Below are 19493 nucleotides of genomic sequence, written 5' to 3' on the forward strand. Positions count from 1 at the left end.
CTGTGCGTGAGGCTCTCGTGCATGTGCGGAGCCACAGCGATTACGTCATTTTCAGCACGCGGACCCTCGCGCCGCTCGCAAAGCGTCAGTATAAACCAGATTGTCGATCCTCTTTTTGACTTTGAGGCTTTAGATCGTGACATAATTTCGATCAATTTTAATTAAATATCGAAATCGTGACACCCCTAATTATGAATCTCTCCAAATAGGTCACTCTGTCCTTTATTTTCTGGAGATCTCGTTCCATTTCATTCTTCTCCCAGGTCAGGTCCACCTTTCTCTCTTCCTCTGTTCTCCTAAGTGAGAGTGATCACTCTCTTTCTGTTGTGGAGTGTATCTTCCTCTCAGTGTGACACTGTACAGATGTCTCCATCACTCTTTTTAGTGAGGGCTCCTTCACTTGACCGTTCCATTCTTCTCCACTGCAAAGCTCTGCTATCATTGTTTGCAAATAGTGTAATATCATTTCAATGGTGTCTAAGGACCTCCTGGTGTTTTCAAATTCTTCCTCTCTTCTCAGTACTGCACTGTTGAGCTGTAACAAACGGACACTAGCGTTAGTGTTAAGATCTGGTGTTGCTGTTCCTGATCTACTGAGGATGGGCCCCTCTTGGGTTCTGTCCTACGTTGCTGACTGTTCAAACTGTGTCTGCCACTGTCTCTCACACACTCCTGCCTCAACACCTTCTAAAATATGCAATTAAAACATGTAACATCAACATTTTAACCACAGAGGGCATGAGCCAAGGAACAGTGAGTGAATTAATCTTGTTGTAGAAACCATGAAGTGATAACTCACTATTCTCACTGTAGGCTCAAACCTCTCCAATCATTCATCTAATCATTAGTAACAATAGTCCAGAGTTCTCAGTACTTTCAGCTGTGGTTGTTTCTGCTGGAGTGTCTCTAGCTGCCTCTCTCTCACACACTCCTGACTCAACACCTTCAATACACAATTAAAACATGTAACATCATCTATAAACACAGAGGACGAGAGCCAAGGAACAGATATTGAATTAATGTCAGTATACAAAAACTTTGATATGATAACTCTCAGTGATTTGATGACTTGGGCCTCTCTGAACTTTATCCACCAATCATAATAACAGAGTAGAGAGATCTGGTCATGTGACTCACATTTCTCATTATCTTCAGGTGCTCCATGTTTGATCTATTTTTCCTCTCTGCTCCTCCAGTGCAGGAGTCTCTCTGTCTCCTGTCTCACTCTCACACATAATGTCCTCCTGTCTCCTCTCTCTCTCTCTCTGTCTCTCTCTCTTCAGGTCTCTTTTTCATCTCCATCTCTCTCTGTATGGAGCTGTTCCTCCACTCTCTGCTCTATTGGTTTCTGCCCTTTTAACACAGTGTGATCAATCTGTGATGTTACTCCAGTGCTGGTCCAGTATCAGGAGTTTAGATTTTAATGACATGACAACAAGTGTTTAATGTAATTTAATATTTTCATATTTAAAATATGCTGAAATGAGATCTGATTCATATTTTGATCTACTGAGTTTAGTCATTCTTGTATGACCATTGAACACATCCTAACAGTGATCTGTTCTACAGCTGCAGCTCTCTACACTCTGCCAATACAGAGACAGATGAGGGTCGCCTGATTCACTTAGTCGTAATGAACTGTCGCCATCTGGTGGAGAAATCATGTATGTTTACCAGCTTATTAACTCTTAAACAGAAGCTCCTCCTCCCTGTACACACCTGCCTGTTTGAGGAAGTAAATCTGGGAATTACACACATAGTTTTTATTAATTATGCGTTCAGGTGAGTTATAAATATTATGAGAACCTCTTAACTCTGTTGTTTACTTCTTTCTGTCTTATTTCTGAAAGGAGTCTAAACTCCCTCAGCTGGATAAAGGACTACAGTGACTGATTCTCTCCTGTGCTACTGTGTTTATTACAGAAGATCTAAAAGTGAAAGTGAAGTTTGTACGGAAGGAGACATTACAGAGAAACAGCACAGCAGCTGTTGGAGGAAATGGCTGCTACAAACACTCTGTCAGAAGAAGAGTTTTCATGTCCTGTGTGCTGTGACATCTTCAGGGATCCTGTTATACTGTCATGTAGCCACAGTGTGTGTAAAACCTGTCTGCAGCAGTTCTGGGAAACCAAGGGATCTCAAGAATGTCCAGTTTGTAGGAGAAGATCTTCAAGAGATGATCCTCCCTGTAATCTTGCACTAAAGAACCTGTGTGAGTCTTTTCTAGCGAGCAGGAGTCAGAGATCTTCAGCAGGGTCTGAGGTGCTCTGCAGTCTGCACGATGAGAAACTCAAAGTCTTCTGTCTGGAGGATCTACAGCCTGTGTGTGTGGTGTGTTGGATTTCAATGGCACATAAAACTCATGATTGCTGTCGAGTAGATGAAGCTGTGTGTGACTTTAAGGTATGAAATATATACTAATGTTTTAACTGTAATGTTTTTCCAATATTTAAAATGATCTTGAAATATTTGTTAGACAGTCTAGGTTAAATTTGTCAGATGATGAGATTTCCGAAAACTAAATCATAACTTCATTCCCAGTGAAACTTAATATAAATAAAATATTGATTTACAACCTCCTACAAAGTATCAAACATATCCTTTTGATAATAAAAGGATGAAAAGGAATCATAGTAAACATGCCATTCTGTCCAGTCGTTAATCTCTGTAATCTCCAGCACATCTATATAGCTACAGTGATGAGTCCTGTAAGACTCACACTGTCCTCTACTAAACCCATATTTTACAGATCAAACTCAAGATCTCACTGGAGTCTCTACAGCAGCATATGAAGATCTTAGAGGAACATAAACAAGCCTGTGAGAAAACAGCAGCACACATTAAGGTGAAAGGTCACTCTGTGTTCTGAATGGTGCTGTGATCACTGTCCACGTACACCATAATGAAACACATACATTTGGACAGTTTATATTTCCTCATCATCTCCCATTCCAGTATCAGGCCCAGCACACAGAGAGGCAGATAAAGGAGGAGTTTGAGAAGATCCACCAGTTTCTAAGAGATGAAGAAGCAGCAAGAATAGCTGCACTGAAGGAGGAAGAGGAGCAGAAGAGTCACATGATGAGGAGGAAGATTGAGGAAATGAGTGGAGAAATAGCATCTCTTTCAGATCAAATCAGAAACACAGAGAAGGAGATGGAAGCTGAGAACATCCCGTTCTTACTAGTAAGAATCACTCAGTCTCTCTCTCACTTAAACAGACGTACAAAACATGTTAAATACACCAATGTAGAAGAAAAAGAATCACTCACTGGCCATCTTTCACTACCTCTCTCTCTCTCTCTCTCACACACACACACACACATGCATAAGTAAAATGTTTTGACATTTATTTTTGGGTGTGTGTGTGTGTGTGTGTGTGTGTGTGTGTGTGTGTGTGTGTAAGGGTCTTTAGACACATTGATGTTATTATCATATAAGGAAGATGCATGTTTGACCCTCATATAAACAAAATGACTAAAATTTGATTTCATTTTCTGTGTTTGTCCCTCTGTTTCCTTCTCAGAACGTGTCGTCCACATTGAAACAGTAAGTGATTATTATTTCTGTTTGATATATTGTGTTACACATTGTGTTTGTGAAGTTATTCTGATACATTCAGATCTTCAGTATGTGGTCTCTGTTATTTCAGAAATATGATATATGAAGAAGGTATTTGAGAAAATAAAAATACATTGATACTGATGATGTGCAAAAAGTGGAAAGATACACTGATATGTTTAATGAAAGATAATAATACAGCTTTATACATTTCCAGTAAAAGATTTTTCACGTGTTAATTAAAATGATAAATAATTTGAATACGATATATAATAATATATGTAACCCAGGTTATAAAAGCTTAGTATTTTAATTTTTTAATTAAATAAGCTAAGAACATATAAATAAATAAAGACACAAAAGTAACTTTATAAAAGAAACTTTATTCACTTGATAAATAATAATTATTTAATAATTATTATTAATTTAATTCCCAGCATATTTCACAGCCCTCCATAGTACGTCACACGCTACAGCCAATAAGGTGGTTAATTAAATCGATAGGCGCGGGAAATACTGTCGACCTGGACCCAGTTCTTCCTTTTGGTTCGAGCAGCCATCGTGAGCAGAAGGCATTTCTGTAAGAAAGTTAACAGAAACGTGATTCGTGATAAAAACTGCCGTGCTGGCAAGTAAAGCCCTCTTTAATTTAAAACGCGGAGCGGGTGGACCCAAGAAGCGCTTTATATTGAACGGGGAGTGTTTACTGTTGGGATACACGGAGTTTTGCATTGAGTTCAGATTGGACCCCTTTTCCATTTGATGGCGAGCCTCCCTGGATTTCGACTCTGGAAGCAGTCTGCAAGCGCTGTGGACAGCTGTGATTAGTGAAAGTGAAACTATTCGTTTGCTGTTGCTGAATTTCCATTCATCTGCAGAGCGGTAGGAGAAACGCGTACTTTTCCACAGACTGGATATTCCAACTGCCACCTGTGAAACAAACGGACATTAGTTACACTCACACACACAGATCACAAGAGAAATTATATTGTACAACTATTTGAAATATATATAGATATTTTATTGCTGATTGTAATTGACACCAACTAGTGAGTATATATATATATATATTATATTATTATTATATATATAATCTACCTATAGGTATTATCCTTATTGAATGTTATGATTGTTTTGTTTTATTTTTATTTATTTTAAAGAAAAATTATTTTTGCTTACCTTGTCATTAAAAAGAGGTTATCCCTAACCTCCAAATTCCAAAGCAGTGGTGCGGTGTCATCTCTGGTGTGGTGTCCTTGGCTCCGTAGACGATCCTAGGTTTTCTGATTGGCCCACAGTATTCCCTTTATATTTCCTATTAATTAACCTCAAACACTTACCCTTTGTATTCAGTATTGGTTAACTTATTTCAACTTCCTAGTCAGTCCGTTACATAAAACTTGGCGAGCCAGCCAGGAGCCTATTTACGCACACCCGAGAGCAGCACTGAACCACTGCCTAATCAAGCTAAGTTGTTTCACACGCTAACAATGGAGTTCATTGAATGTAATGGTGTAAAAGTCTCTAACTCTGTGGTAGTTAATGGATTAACTGGGCCAGACTATGATGAAGAGGTGCTTGCATTTCTGAAAGAACATGGTTCCATAAATAGGACGCTAAAAATAGATGACGTTAGTTCCGAGCTACATTCACAAGTAATTGTAGAATACAGTTCCGGTTCTGCTTTGCAGACATTAGAACCCCTTCTACCCTACCGCTGTACACTCACTGATAATACTGTGTGCTGCGTACGAGCTCTAGCGAGTGTTTACAGTCGGGGGGTGGGTAGTAAGATTACTCACACTTATGTAGGTGAGCTACAGAGAGTAGCTAAACTAAGTGGGAGGGATCTAGAAGAAGTCTTAAGAGAAGCCCTGGATCAGATAGGTGGTATCATTGACACACCCGATGTGGTTGAGTCAAAAATGGACTTTCATCCTGCATCGAGCCCCGACCAAACATCAGATCAAAACCCGTTAGAAGTTCCGTCCCAACACATAAGTCCAGAGTCTTCAGCCACAACATACTTGCAGCTGTTGGATTCAGCCTATGGTACTGTAGAGGATGGAGAAGAGTTGTTTGCGCAGTTCATGGGCACCCTGCAAGATGCAGGAGAAAAACCTTCAGCTTACTTGCAACGCCTTCAGTCTGTACTGAGTCAAGCTGAAAGAGCAGGTGGAGTTAAGGCTCGTGACATGAACCAGCATCTCCTTAAGCAGTTTTGCAGGGGCTGCTGGAATGAAAGTTTGCTAACAGACCTACAGTTAGAACACAAGCTAAAACACCCCCCACCATTTGCTGATATACTGCTGTTACTGCGTACAGCTGAAACCAAGCAGGAAGCTAAAGTTGCACGAAGAAAACAGCATCTAGGCCAGGGGTGCTCATTACGTCGATCGCGATCGACCGGTCGATCGCGAAGGAAGTGTCGGTCGATCGCGAAGGAATGTGCGTAGATCGCGTCACATAAAATAGTAGTAGATGAATCACACATCTGCACTGACGGTTGTATTTTGATTGACATTCACGGTAGCCAATCTGCAATCCACTCAACAAATTACGTTCGCCACCCCCCCCCCCCCCCCCCCCCCCCCGCTCAACAAATTACGTTCGCCACCCCCCCCCTCAACAAATTACGTTCGCCACCCCCCCCCCATCCCCGCTCAACAAATTACGTTCGCCGCCACCCCCGGTAGATCTTTCTGACTTGGTCATCTTATAAGTAGCTCGCAAGCTGAAAACTGTGGGCACCCCTGATCTAGGCATAGTAAAACAAAAAGCAGCACTGCACTTACACACTACTGACAACAGTGGTGAAGTTCCAGTGCAGCCAGTTCCCAGTGAAATGAGTGAACTAAAGAAAGAACTAGCTCAAATTAAAAGCCAGCTAACTTCCATTCTGGCACAAAAAAGTGAAAGAAAAGCCCGTGTGAAGTCAGAATCCTCGACAGGAGAACCACTGACAAAACCTAGACCTACAAGACCTGACCATGCGCAGAGGAAAGAAAGAAAACCTCACGCTAAGAAAAACACCAGTGAAAAGCCAAAGCCTTGGTATTGTTTCCATTGTGGAGAAGATGGACACATTGTGGCTAATTGCGAAGCTGAAGCTAACCCTGCTTTAGTTACTGCCAAAAGAAAAGAGTTAAGGGAGAGACAAAGAGTATGGGAGGGTGAACAGAGTCCTTTAAACTGAAGCCAGTTTCTGTCATGGGACAGTCAGGAACTAGGGCTCATTCACGTCCCACTATCAGGAAACCAGAAAACCCACATATTCGACAAGCTTCACTGAAATGTGCACAAACAAGACAGTCATGCGCTATACCTAAAGGACTGATAGGAACCAAATGTACAGCTCAAGTGAAAATTGAAGAAACTCAGACAAACTGTCTACTCGACACTGGTTCCCAGGTAACCACAATCTCCCAATCGTTCTCCAACCAACACCTACCAGCACACCAGATGAACCCACTTGGTGACCTGCTGGGAGTAGAAGGAGCTAATGGACAGACGGTACCTTACCTGGGGTATGTAGCTCTAAGTATCACTTTTCCCAAAGAATTTGTTGGAGTGGAGGTGGAAGTGCCGACACTAGCACTGGTCGTTCCGGACTTCGAGAGTTCGAAAGCTCAACCCCAAGTCCTCATTGGTACGAATACTCTAGATGTTTTGTATATGTCCGTCACTGACAAGGTTGTGGAAAGACACTATCCTCCTTTGTACGGTTATGAAGCTGTATTAAAAATACTCAGAGCAAGGCATAAACAACAACAAGACCTCACTCATGGGTTAGTCAAACTCCACAGCAAGAACCCTCAAGTCATTCCCGCTGGAGAAGATGTGGTTTTGGAGGGTTATGTTTTAGTCAACCAACAGACATCAGACACTATGGCTGTTTTAGAGCACCCCACATGTTCCACCTTGCCTGGGGGACTATTAGTAAAGCCCTGTTTGGTGAACATTCCTGCTAAGCTACCCCAAAAAGTATCCGTGATGTTAAAAAATGAATCTGAGCATGACATAGTGATGCCCCAGCAGTGCATCATTGCAGAACTCAATGCTATTCAGGCTATACTACCCCAGTCATCCAGCTTAGCTGGGCCTATGTCAGTCAAACCTGAATTGAATTTTAATTTTGATGATTCACCCATTTCTAATGAATGGAAAGAGCGCGTTACGAAGATGTTGGGAAGCATGCCTGAAGTTTTTGCACAAAATGATCTAGATTATGGGAGAACTGATAAAGTCAACCATCACATAAAACTCTCTGATGAGACTCCATTCAAACACAGAGCTCGACCTATCCACCCGCAAGACCTGGAAGCTGTTCGTCAGCATCTTCAAGAGCTGCTGCAGGCTGGTATAATCAGAGAGTCTGAATCCCCCTTTTCGTCTCCTATAGTAGTCGTGCGGAAGAAGAATGGCGACGTTCGCCTCTGTATAGACTACAGGAAGCTGAACCTTCAAACGGTTAAAGATGCTTATGCTCTTCCAAACTTAGAGGAGACCTTTTCCACCCTCACAGGATCAAAATGGTTCTCAGTGTTAGATTTGAAATCGGGGTACTACCAAATTGAAGTTGAAGAGGCTGACAAACCCAAGACTGCATTCGTGTGTCCCCTTGGTTTTTGGGAATTCAATCGTATGCCGCAAGGGATCACAAATGCGCCAAGCACATTCCAACGCTTGATGGAAAAATGTATGAGTGGTATGAACCTCAAAGAAGTCCTTGTATTCCTTGATGACTTGATTGTTTTCTCCAAGACTCTGGAGGAGCACGAAGCAAGACTGCTGAAAGTTCTGAATCGCCTCAAAGAATATGGTTTGAAGCTTTCTCCAACTAAATGCAAGTTTTTTCAAACTTCCGTCCGATATTTGGGCCACATAGTTTCCCAAAATGGAGTCGAGACAGACCCTGACAAGGTAGAAGCCCTAAAGACATGGCCAAAACCTGAAGGGTTGAAAGAGCTGAGATCCTTCCTTGGTTTTTCAGGCTACTACAGGCGCTTTATTAAAAATTACTCAAGTGTAGTCAAACCACTCACAGACCTCACTGTTGGATACCCACCATTGAGGAGAAGTAGCCAAAACAAGAAAGAACAAAAGCAGTATCACGATCCAAAACAACCATTTGGTAGTCGCTGGACTCCTGAGTGCGAACGCTCATTCCAGACCATCATTGAAAAACTCACCTCAGCACCTGTCCTAGGGTTTGCAGACCCCCAGCTTCCGTACGCTCTCCACACTGATGCCAGTACAACCGGAGTGGGAGCAGCTTTGTACCAAGAGCAAGAAGGTAAAATGAAGGTTATTGCTTATGCAAGTAGAGGGTTATCAAGAAGTGAATCGAAGTACCCTGCACACAAGCTTGAATTTTTGGCACTTAAGTGGGCAGTCACGGAAAAATTCAGTGACTATTTGTATGGGAGCCCATTTACTGTTGTGACTGACAGTAACCCACTAACATACATCCTCACTACTGCTAAGATGGATGCCACAAGTTACCGGTGGCTAGCTGCGCTGTCAACTTTCAACTTCAAGCTGAGGTACAGGGCTGGGAGGCAAAATTCAGATGCTGATGGTCTTTCTAGAAGGCCTCATGGTGAGCTGACCAACGACACTGTTTCCAGAAAAGAACAGGAACGAATCTATCAGTTTGCTAATACTCACCTGGAAGACTCAGATGTTTGTGTGAGCCAAGATGTCGTCAAAGCTGTCTGTGAAAAGCATTTTGTGAGACATACTTTGGATGAATGTCAGCATGACAATGACACTGTGGCACAGATACATTCTCTGGTTGTTTCTTCAGATTCCATTTCAGATGGTTTAGTTGATGAAGAACAAAGTGGGTTGCCAATAATACCACAAATGTCTGAGGGAGAGATCCAGAACCAACAAAGAGCTGATCCATGTTTAAGGGAAATCATCCACCAGCTGGAGACGGGGCAGACCATTCCTCCAACAGTCAGGAGAGAGCTACCACAAGTCACCCATTTCCTGAAACAATGGAAGAAGCTAAGGTTGTACAAAAACATCTTATATCGTCAGCGCTTAGACGAGGACAGTCCTACTTACCAGCTGGTCTTGCCTGAGACATTAAGAGCGGTTGTTCTCAAAAGTTTACATGATGACATGGGTCACATGGGAACAGAGCGGACACTCCATCTGGTAAGATCTCGATTTTATTGGCCAAAGATGTCGGATGACGTCGAAAGAAAAATCAAGACCTGTGACAGATGCGTCAGAAGGAAGACACTGCCAGAGAAGGCAGCACCCCTGATGAACATCACTTCGACCAGACCACTTGAACTTGTATGCATGGATTTCCTATCCATAGAGCCTGATCGAAGCAACACCAAGGATATTCTCGTGATTACAGACCATTTCACGAAGTATGCTGTAGCGATTCCCACACCAAACCAAAAAGCCCAGACTGTAGCAAAATGCCTCTGGGAAACCTTCATAGTACATTATGGGATCCCAGAATGTCTACACAGTGACCAAGGTCCTGATTTTGAATCCCATGTTATTAAGGAATTATGTCAGATTATGGGAATCCGCAAGTCACGTACTACGCCATATCACCCTCGCGGGAATCCTGTAGAACGCTTCAACAGAACTCTGTTAAACCTCCTTGGCGTTCTGAACGAGGAAGACAAGTCAAAGTGGAAGCAGTTCGTCAAACCCTTGGTGCATGCATACAACTGCACAAATAATGATGTGACTGGGTATACTCCATATGAGTTAATGTTTGGGAGACAGCCAAAACTACCTGTAGACCTAGCATTCGGCTTACCTCTGAGAAATAAGCATTATAAGTCACATTCCCAGTACATCCAAGATCTTAAGTCGCGTCTAGACGAAAGTTTCAAGTTAGCCAAGCAAGGGGCGGACAAAATTGCAAAAGCTAACAAGATCAGATTTGACCGGCGTGTCACGATCTCCAAACTAGAAGTTGGAGACAGAGTCCTTGTAAGGGCAGTCAGACTCCGTGGAAAGCACAAACTTGCTGATAAGTGGGAGCCGGACATCCACATAGTGGTGAAACAGGCTGAAGACTTTCCAGTCTACACGGTCAAGCCAGAGACTAAAGATGGTCCGCTCAGAACTTTGCACAGGGATTTGCTACTCCCTTGTAATTTCTTGCCGGAAACTACTCCAGAACTACCTGCTTCAGAACCTCCACAAAGACCTAGAACACGACAGTCTGTTGAACAAGAAGCTGTAAACCAAGATTGGGACTTTGATGTTGAACACCCATACCAGAGAGTCACAGAGCGACCAGTTGTCAGACCAACCCGTTTCACTACTATCTATGAAGTACCTGTGAGAAGAGAAATCCAAGAGAACCTGCTTGCAAAAGACTTGCCTGAGGAGAACCTGCCTGAGGAGAACCTGCCTGAAGAGAACCTACCTGCCAGTGATTCATCTAATACTCCTGATGACAACTTAAATGTCAGTGAACCTAGAAGTGGAACACGTGAAGAAATCAGACCTGAAAGCCTTTCAGTACACTTGCCATCAACATCCAAACCTGAGAGCATTGAGCCTGCTGACATACCTGCAATGTCACCTGAATCCCTTGTTGAGTTGGAGGTTGAGAAAGATCAAGATTCAAGTGCTCAAGTGGATGCGGAAAGACAAACCGAAGATGTTCTGCCTGGAGCTGAACAGAATGACGTGAGTGAAGATACTGACTCCAGTAACCCAGATTGTGTCAGGCAGTCCACCCGTAAAAGAGAGAAACCTGAGCGCCTACACTATGCTCAGTTGGGAAACCCAATGGTCTCCATTGTCCAGTCCTTATTCCATGGTCTGAGCTCAGCTTTCACAGAAGCCTTGAGAGACAGTCTAGAACCTGATTACTTACCTCGTCCCCATCCCAAACCTATAACTACACAGCCACACAGATGCACAGGGACGTGCATAAGTTCAAGCGGGGAGGGTGTAACCCAGGTTATAAAAGCTTAGTATTTTAATTTTTTAATTAAATAAGCTAAGAACATATAAATAAATAAAGACACAAAAGTAACTTTATAAAAGAAACTTTATTCACTTGATAAATAATAATTATTTAATAATTATTATTAATTTAATTCCCAGCATATTTCACAGCCCTCCATAGTACGTCACACGCTACAGCCAATAAGGTGGTTAATTAAATCGATAGGCGCGGGAAATACTGTCGACCTGGACCCAGTTCTTCCTTTTGGTTCGAGCAGCCATCGTGAGCAGAAGGCATTTCTGTAAGAAAGTTAACAGAAACGTGATTCGTGATAAAAACTGCCGTGCTGGCAATAAAGCCCTCTTTAATTTAAAACGCGGAGCGGGTGGACCCAAGAAGCGCTTTATATTGAACGGGGAGTGTTTACTGTTGGGATACACGGAGTTTTGCATTGAGTTCAGATTGGACCCCTTTTCCATTTGATGGCGAGCCTCCCTGGATTTCGACTCTGGAAGCAGTCTGCAAGCGCTGTGGACAGCTGTGATTAGTGAAAGTGAAACTATTCGTTTGCTGTTACTGAATTTCCATTCATCTGCAGAGCGGTAGGAGAAACGCGTACTTTTCCACAGACTGGATATTCCAACTGCCACCTGTGAAACAAACGGACATTAGTTACACTCACACACACAGATCACAAGAGAAATTATATTGTACAACTATTTGAAATATATATAGATATTTTATTGCTGATTGTAATTGACACCAACTAGTGAGTATATATGTATATATATATTATATTATTATTATATATATAATCTACCTATAGGTATTATCCTTATTGAATGTTATGATTGTTTTGTTTTATTTTTATTTATTTTAAAGAAAAATTATTTTTGCTTACCTTGTCATTAAAAAGAGGTTATCCCTAACCTCCAAATTCCAAAGCAGTGGTGCGGTGTCATCTCTGGTGTGGTGTCCTTGGCTCCGTAGACGATCCTAGGTTTTCTGATTGGCCCACAGTATTCCCTTTATATTTCCTATTAATTAACCTCAAACACTTACCCTTTGTATTCAGTATTGGTTAACTTATTTCAACTTCCTAGTCAGTCCGTTACATATATTATAATGGTAATACAGCTTTATACATTTCCAGAGTTCATCACACCCCAAAGGAACATGAGATGGTGTCAGGAGCTCTGATCAATGTAGCAAAACATCTTTCCAACCTGAAGTTCAGAGTCTGGGAGAGAATGCAGGAGATTCTCCAGTACTGTGAGTTTTGGTGTTCTTTGATTAATTAGAGTAATTCTGTTCTCCTCACAATTAGAACTCTATAGAGAGAGAAACATTAACATTGTGTGTTTGGTACATGAACTATTCCAGTATTAAAGGCTGTATTAGTATAAACAGTGAGGGGGACGACCAGTTGACTGCTGGTCTGAGGAGAGACAGTCAGTCCATGAGGAGATCTACACCACCCACTCTCCACCTCTACACACCACCCACTCTCCACCTCTACACACCACCCACTCTCCACCTCTACACAACACCCACTCTCTCCCTCTACACACCACCCACTCTCCACCTCTACACACCACCCACTCTTCACCTCTACACACCACCCACTCTCCACCTCTACACACCACACACTCTCCCTGGGACATCACCACCTCCACCTGCTCCTCCATCCTGCCTCCTCCTCCATCCTGTATAAATGAAGATACTAGGGGTCTATAGGAAGTCCGGTATCCTGAGTCTGAGCTCCATGGATCTCCATCCCTGAGGGACCAAGTGTGTCAGCTGAGACCCTCCCTTATCTTTGTGTCTGTCTTTGTGTCTTTCTGTGTCCTTGTCATCATATTTGAGTCTGTGTCATTTTCTGTCTGTGACTCTATCACTGTCTTTGTGTCTTTCCCTGTGTTGTCCTTAGTGTTGTTGCTCCTTGCCATCCCTGTGTCTGTCTTTCTGTGTCACTGTGTCTGTCCTTGTTGTTGTGTGTGTCGCCCCCTGTTGTCCTGGTGAGGGTGTTGTAGTTGTGGCACGTCGGTGGACTCCTCCCTGGAGGATCTGCTCCTGGGGGGTCTGGACACTGTGGTCCTCGTCCTCTGGTCCCGTCCTTCAGTCTGGGGACAGTCCACTGGTGTTAGTCACTCTGGGAGTAGCGCCCTTTAGTGGGGGAACTGTAACGGTATCCACCCACTAATGAGGACACACACACACTTCAGTACACAGACACTAATAATACACACATGCAGTGTGACACTCAGTGTAACAGTAACACTGCACTAGTTAAGTGTCACATGTGATACTCAAATAATGAATCCAAGATATGTAGAAATATATTAATGAATAAAACAGACACAATTTCAAGTGTCAAAACAACAAGCACACAAGTACTGCAGGGGTGTGTGGTGAACACACAACATCACCATCACTTCCCTCTTATCAACCTACTGCAGCATTTCACTCAGAGTAAAGGGCCTGCAGTCTGTAGATGTGACCTCATCACATAAACACATGAACATGATGATTCATTCTGTTCTCTCTCCTCAGACCCTGTTACTCTGGACCCCAACACTGCACATCCACACCTCCACCTGTCTGATGATCTCACTACTGTAGAATACAGACCACAGGACTCACTGCTTCCTGATAATCCAGAAAGATTTGATGAGTATGCGTGTGTCCTGGGCTCTGAGGGCTTTAACTCAGGGACACACTGCTGGGATGTTGATGTTGGAGACAGTGATGACTGGGAACTGGGTGTAATTAGAGCATCCGAATGGAGAAAGGGGGAGAGGTTCTGGGAGTCAGTGTGGAGTCTGAACTACCATAAACTATTCACTGATGAATACTGGACACGCTGCCCAGGACAGACAGATCACTACTTCACACCTACAGAGAAAGTGCAGAGTGTCAGAGTTCAGCTGGACTGGGACAGGGGGAAAGTGACATTCACTGATCTTCTAACCAGTTCACACCTGCACACTATAACACACACTTTTACTGACACTGTTTTCCCATTATTCTGCAGTTACAGTTCCTCTCCTATGAGGATCTTACCAGCAAAGATATCAGTAACTGTGGAACAGCAAAGTTAATGTTGCCTGGCTTGAATTAATGTTCATACATATCGTGAAATAATTGTAGACCAGATATCTATTACAATACTTTATTAGGGTGTTTTTCATCTATCCATTAGACAGGAAAATGCTGATGTTTTAGTTTAAGGAATCTTCTGAGGTGTTTTTCATCTATCCATTAGACAGTAAAATGCAGATATATTAGTTTAAATTATCTTCTGAGGTGTTCCTTGTGTGTTTACAGCTCCCTGCTGAGCTGTTTTGTCTTTGTGATTGTCAAGTTATGTCAGATTTCACTCAGTTCTGCTGTGAGGCAGCAGAGATTGTTCCTTCATCATCCTGTAACAGTAATAATCATATTTACTTTATATGAAGATACTCAGAACAAACATGCAGGATCTAAGTCCATTCAGTACTTACAACAGCAGAAGGCTCTATTACAGTAATAATACCAGCAATCACTGCAAAGGTAGCAGTATATTATTGTTCAGAGTGTATCAATGGAGCGTATAAATGAAAACATCATTCCACAGTTTATGAACTACACAGGGGTTGAAGTAGATCAGCTGTAGTGAGCTGCCTTGATCATAAACTCTTGTGTCCTGGGAGGTTGTTGGATCTGGTGAGCTTCCTCCAGGGATTCCCTCCGTTATAGGACAGACACAGAGCCTACTCTTCTGCTGGTGAAGGTGGTGGTGGTGGTGGTGGTGATGGTGATGGTCTTCTCCTGTTCTATGTGCCTCAGTCTTCTTCCTATTAGCTACAGAGACAAAATCAACTGTATGAAATAACTAGGCTACAATTAAGATCATTATATAGTTATGTACAAAAAGTCAGACCACTTTGTACTATGTTCTTGTATTTCATGTTGATCTGATGTCATGTGTGTTTCTGACCACTCAATTAGTAAATATTCAATTAAACAATCAATTACTTTAACATTATTTTGGCATGTGCTAAATATTTAATTATGTTTAATAATTTCATTTTCACTCATGCATTTACTCTGTTTGTTACGGAACAGTCCCGGACCCTTCCCTGTGGGCGTCCCGCTACGTTGTCTGCGTGTCGTTATGTTCATGTTTGTACTTCCGTGGGTGTGGGGCATTTGTGAGCGTGTTCGTTAGTATCACCTGTGCCTTGTCTCGAGGTCACATGGGTCTGTGTGATTCACCTATTTAATGTGCGTTCGCGCAGTGTCTTGTGCTCGTCTTTGTCTAAAGTTTCGTGTCTGCGCGAGTGTTGTGTTAGTGCTGCTCGCGCTCCATCCGGAGCTTCACGTATTTGAGTGAGATTAAATGTTCAATGTTCACCGCAAGACGCTAGTCGCGTCTACTCCTTCCTCCAACACCACAGCGTCACACTGTTGGTAATTTTGTGCCATGCTGATAGTATTTCTTTATCAGACTCCATAAGAATGTCTCCAAGTTCCCTTAGTTTATGATTATCCTTGACTGAGATTTTAGGGAAATCTTCAACCTTTTTGAGGAGGGCGTCCTCAATCACCTCTGGTGAGCCATAAACATCTTCCAGTCTCTGCCATAACATCCTTTGGCCTGAAGATGGATCATGAATGTGTACTGCTCTGATTCTTTTAGCCTGCTCACATGATGATGGCCCAAGCCATTTGCACAGCAAATCAAGTTGCTCTCTAGCAGAGAGCTTTAGATCTTCAGTGGAGCTGAGAAAAGACGCTTTCCAGGCCCAGTAGTTCTCTGGCTTATCATCAAACTTCAGCAGGCCTGAACTCATCAATTCACGTCGCATCAAGTACTTCCCTAGGTCAGCTGTTGCCGTTGGACCGGATGGGCTAGCATTGTACATGGGGAAATAATGTGTTTGATATGGCTGGGAAGGTTTGTATTCATTGCTGGTATGGTTAATATTGTGGTTTAATTCCCTTTTGATGTATGGTTTATTTTGTGCAGTGCTAGTATGCTGTTGTGAAGTCCAGGTGGCTTGTTCCTGGGACAAGTGATGTGGAGCTAACTCAACAAACTCATGGTCACTGACCTCACTTGATGGCATATCACCTTGATTCCTGCAGCTCTGAACACCGTTGTCCATGATAGGCTGGCGCACTGGTGAAGGTGAGGTTATAGGTGGCTTCGCATCAAGGAGTGATGTTGTGAATAAGTTTAATGAATCAGCTGTTACACTCTGGTAGGACTGGAGACCTGGCTGTTGAACGGACATCTGTGCTGCAGCGTTTTCACCATATGGTTCGGCTGGGTTTTGAGGCAGAATTATTTTTCTTTGTCGAGGTAGGCTCATTCGATCATAATCTTCAGCAGCTGCCTCTAGTATTTCAGCTTCTGCCTGAGCGGCTGCGGCCGCCTTTTCCATTCTCAATTCATGCAAATTAGCTTGAATGATAGCTTGCTGCTTTAACATCTCTGCCTCCTGTTTGGCGAAGGCCAGTTCTGCACGCGTAGCTTCAGCTTTAGCTCGTGCTTTCAAGGCAAGGGAGCTAGCTACAGACAGTTTGCTGGTTCGTGAGCAGCTGGATACTTGTGATCGCGTTTCCAGATCCTCAAAATCCACATCTTCTTTGTTCTGTGTCATGATAATAGCTTGTGTCTGTTTTCTAATCATAGGTTGGAGGAGCGTTGACCGTTGGAAGAGTTGCCTTTTTACTATTCTGCCCCTGCTTGTGTGTGTGTGGCTACTAGCTCGGCAGATAGACAACAGTTTCTCAAGAAAAGCCGGATGCCGAAGTTCTCTTCAAAAGCTTTACTCAAGACTCACTGTAAAACTATAAAGCAGACATACAAAATATATCTTAGTTACCTTCGTTTCCTTAGTGCAATTGTGTAACACTGTACATTAATGGGAACCGAACTGTTAGCTTAAAGGCTAACGTCTATGGAAAAATCCATATATATGCTAGCGGTTAGCATTTACAGTTAACTGAAGGAATATATAACTTATTTTCGTTCCTTAACCAAGGTTTACATCAGACGTAATCTCAGTATAAAGTTATACAACAACTAAACACAATAATACTCACAGGCAAATGTTTTCCTGGTCATATAATGCAGAGAAAGAACTGTGACTGTTTCGTTCCTTCATACAACCCGAACTAACTACGGGAACACTGAAGGCTCAAATGAATGTTACTGCAACAAGTTCTGACCACTAGAGGTCCCCAATGTTTCCTTATGTTAATAACAGAACATCACAAGTGTTACATTTGTGCCTAAAACTGCTCATATTCTCATATACAGTCATTAATATTTCAAGCTCCAGTGGTGTGTCATATGATGCTCTATTCTTTTTCACTCTTATGTCCATGAAAAATCCAATTTATCTGTGCTCCATTAAGAATATCTTTTATAGTTATGCGTGAATGCACTTCTGTCAGGGTCAACCTACTCAGAGTTGATCAACCCTGATTACTTTAACTCTGATCAGCTGTTTTGGAACTGGGTATCAGGGTTGCAGATTTTAGAGTTTGTTATTTTTAAAGTTTGTTAAGCTGCTTCCTGGTATAACCCCTGGGTTCATGTCCTGGGTAGGGGGGCTACCTACAGCGTTCATTACAATCACACTGTGACGGGCAGGGTGAGCAACTCAAAAAGGAAGCGATCACGCCAAGTCTCAGGGAAAGAGGATGGTTTAATAGAAAGTGTGCAAACCAAAAACCCGTGCATTGTTCCAAATGAAGGAAATAATAACCAGCAGTCAACTGGTACAAAGACAAGACGTATATAGACGAACAAACGACCCTCAGGTGAGACGGATCACGGGTCCCGCCCACCTGAGGAACGAACATCACGTGACCAAAAACAGGACCGCTGCCGCTGTAACCGGGGGCGACCGGTAGGGGGCCCCCCCACAACGTGACAGACCCCCCCACCAAAGCCGCACTCCCCTCCGGATGTGCGGCTTACAGCGGCAGCACACAAAACACAACAAAGGGGCGGGAGGGCGGGGACAAGACAGGGACCCGTTCCCTGCCGTCCTGAGCTGAAACACAAAACACACATATAAGCTCCTCGTCACAGGACGCAGACCAGGCAGGGACCCGTTCCCTGCAGTCCTGGAGCTGAAAACATAAAACACATAGGTTAGCTCGCCTCCTGGGCGGGACCCTGGACCGACTGGGCCGTCAACAAGACGATAACCACGCCCCGGTCGGATAACCACGCCCCGGCCTTAGGCTGCTTAAGCCCCACTGCTGTGTGCGGACCGGGAGCACATGGCCCAACACACGTCACAGGTGTGGATGTGTGCAGGCCGCCACACTGGGGTGCGGCCACGCCTTCCACAAACACCTCCCGAACCTACCTCCTTGCTTGGAGCTGACCCCTGCCCTTTTCGCTAGGGGTCACCCCAGACTCCTGGGGAGTGAACCCCTCCCGGGGCCCCTCATCTCAAGGTGGACTCCTCCACCCAACCCAGGAGCGCCAGAGACCAGGGCCCTGGCAATCCGCAACAGGGACACGCTGGTCACCCCGAGCTTGAAGGGGAGGGTCTCCTCCTGGAGACCCCACTAGGTCCGGGAGTACCGCAGTCCACCACCAGGAGCGACCTGCAACACATCACACACACACACGCACACAGACGACACACAACACATAACGCGCACTGCCCTGCCTGTTAAACCCCCTTTACCCAGGGGGGAGGAGACCCCTTCTTAGCCTGAGGAGACACCCTGCCGCTAACACCCCATGCATCCTCTGCCTACTTAAAGGGGTCCCTCCCAACAGGACAGGTCTCCCAACGGAGAAGCGCCTTCTGAGCCACATGCTGTGCAGTAGCGAACCGTGACCTTTAAACCTGGGCCCGCTACGCTACCCCCCCCCCCCCCCCCCGAATTTTTTTTTTTCCTTTCTTAATAAACTGCAATAAAGAAAAACTGAGACGACAGTACAGCTTTAAAAACGCAATAAACAATAATA

At 43.6% G+C, this 19493-nt stretch overlaps 1 protein-coding gene and 1 long non-coding RNA gene across 2 annotated transcripts; both read left to right on the forward strand.

Moving 5' to 3' along the window:
- The first annotated feature begins 1721 nt into the window (after positions 1-1721).
- On the forward strand, positions 1722-15861 carry LOC143498953 (E3 ubiquitin-protein ligase TRIM35-like). The gene is made up of 7 exons (XM_076993861.1): positions 1722-1782; positions 1924-2403; positions 2750-2845; positions 2956-3186; positions 3527-3549; positions 12660-12778; positions 14060-15861. Exons 2-7 carry the CDS (start codon positions 1999-2001, stop codon positions 14605-14607), a joined length of 1422 nt encoding a protein of 473 aa, XP_076849976.1. The 5' UTR covers positions 1722-1782; positions 1924-1998; the 3' UTR covers positions 14608-15861.
- Positions 15862-16009: 148 nt separating this feature from the next.
- LOC143498973 (uncharacterized) lies at positions 16010-17765 on the forward strand. Its single transcript, XR_013126027.1, has 3 exons — positions 16010-16673; positions 16757-16853; positions 17187-17765. It is a non-coding gene; the product is annotated as an uncharacterized LOC143498973 (long non-coding RNA).
- Positions 17766-19493: the final 1728 nt, after the last annotated feature.

This window comes from Brachyhypopomus gauderio, unplaced genomic scaffold (assembly GCF_052324685.1).
Source record: "Brachyhypopomus gauderio isolate BG-103 unplaced genomic scaffold, BGAUD_0.2 sc127, whole genome shotgun sequence".
In the NCBI taxonomy this organism is placed as follows: domain Eukaryota; kingdom Metazoa; phylum Chordata; class Actinopteri; order Gymnotiformes; family Hypopomidae; genus Brachyhypopomus; species Brachyhypopomus gauderio.

Coding starts and splice junctions, on each gene's coding strand:
- LOC143498953 (XM_076993861.1), top strand. CDS start 1,999: ATGGCTGCTACAAACACTCTGTCAGAAGAAGAGTTTTCATGTCCTGTG. Junction 3,187..3,526: donor AGAACATCCCGTTCTTACTA/GTAAGAATCACT, acceptor TTTCCTTCTCAG/AACGTGTCGTCCACATTGAA. Junction 3,550..12,659: donor GTGTCGTCCACATTGAAACA/GTAAGTGATTAT, acceptor ATACATTTCCAG/AGTTCATCACACCCCAAAGG.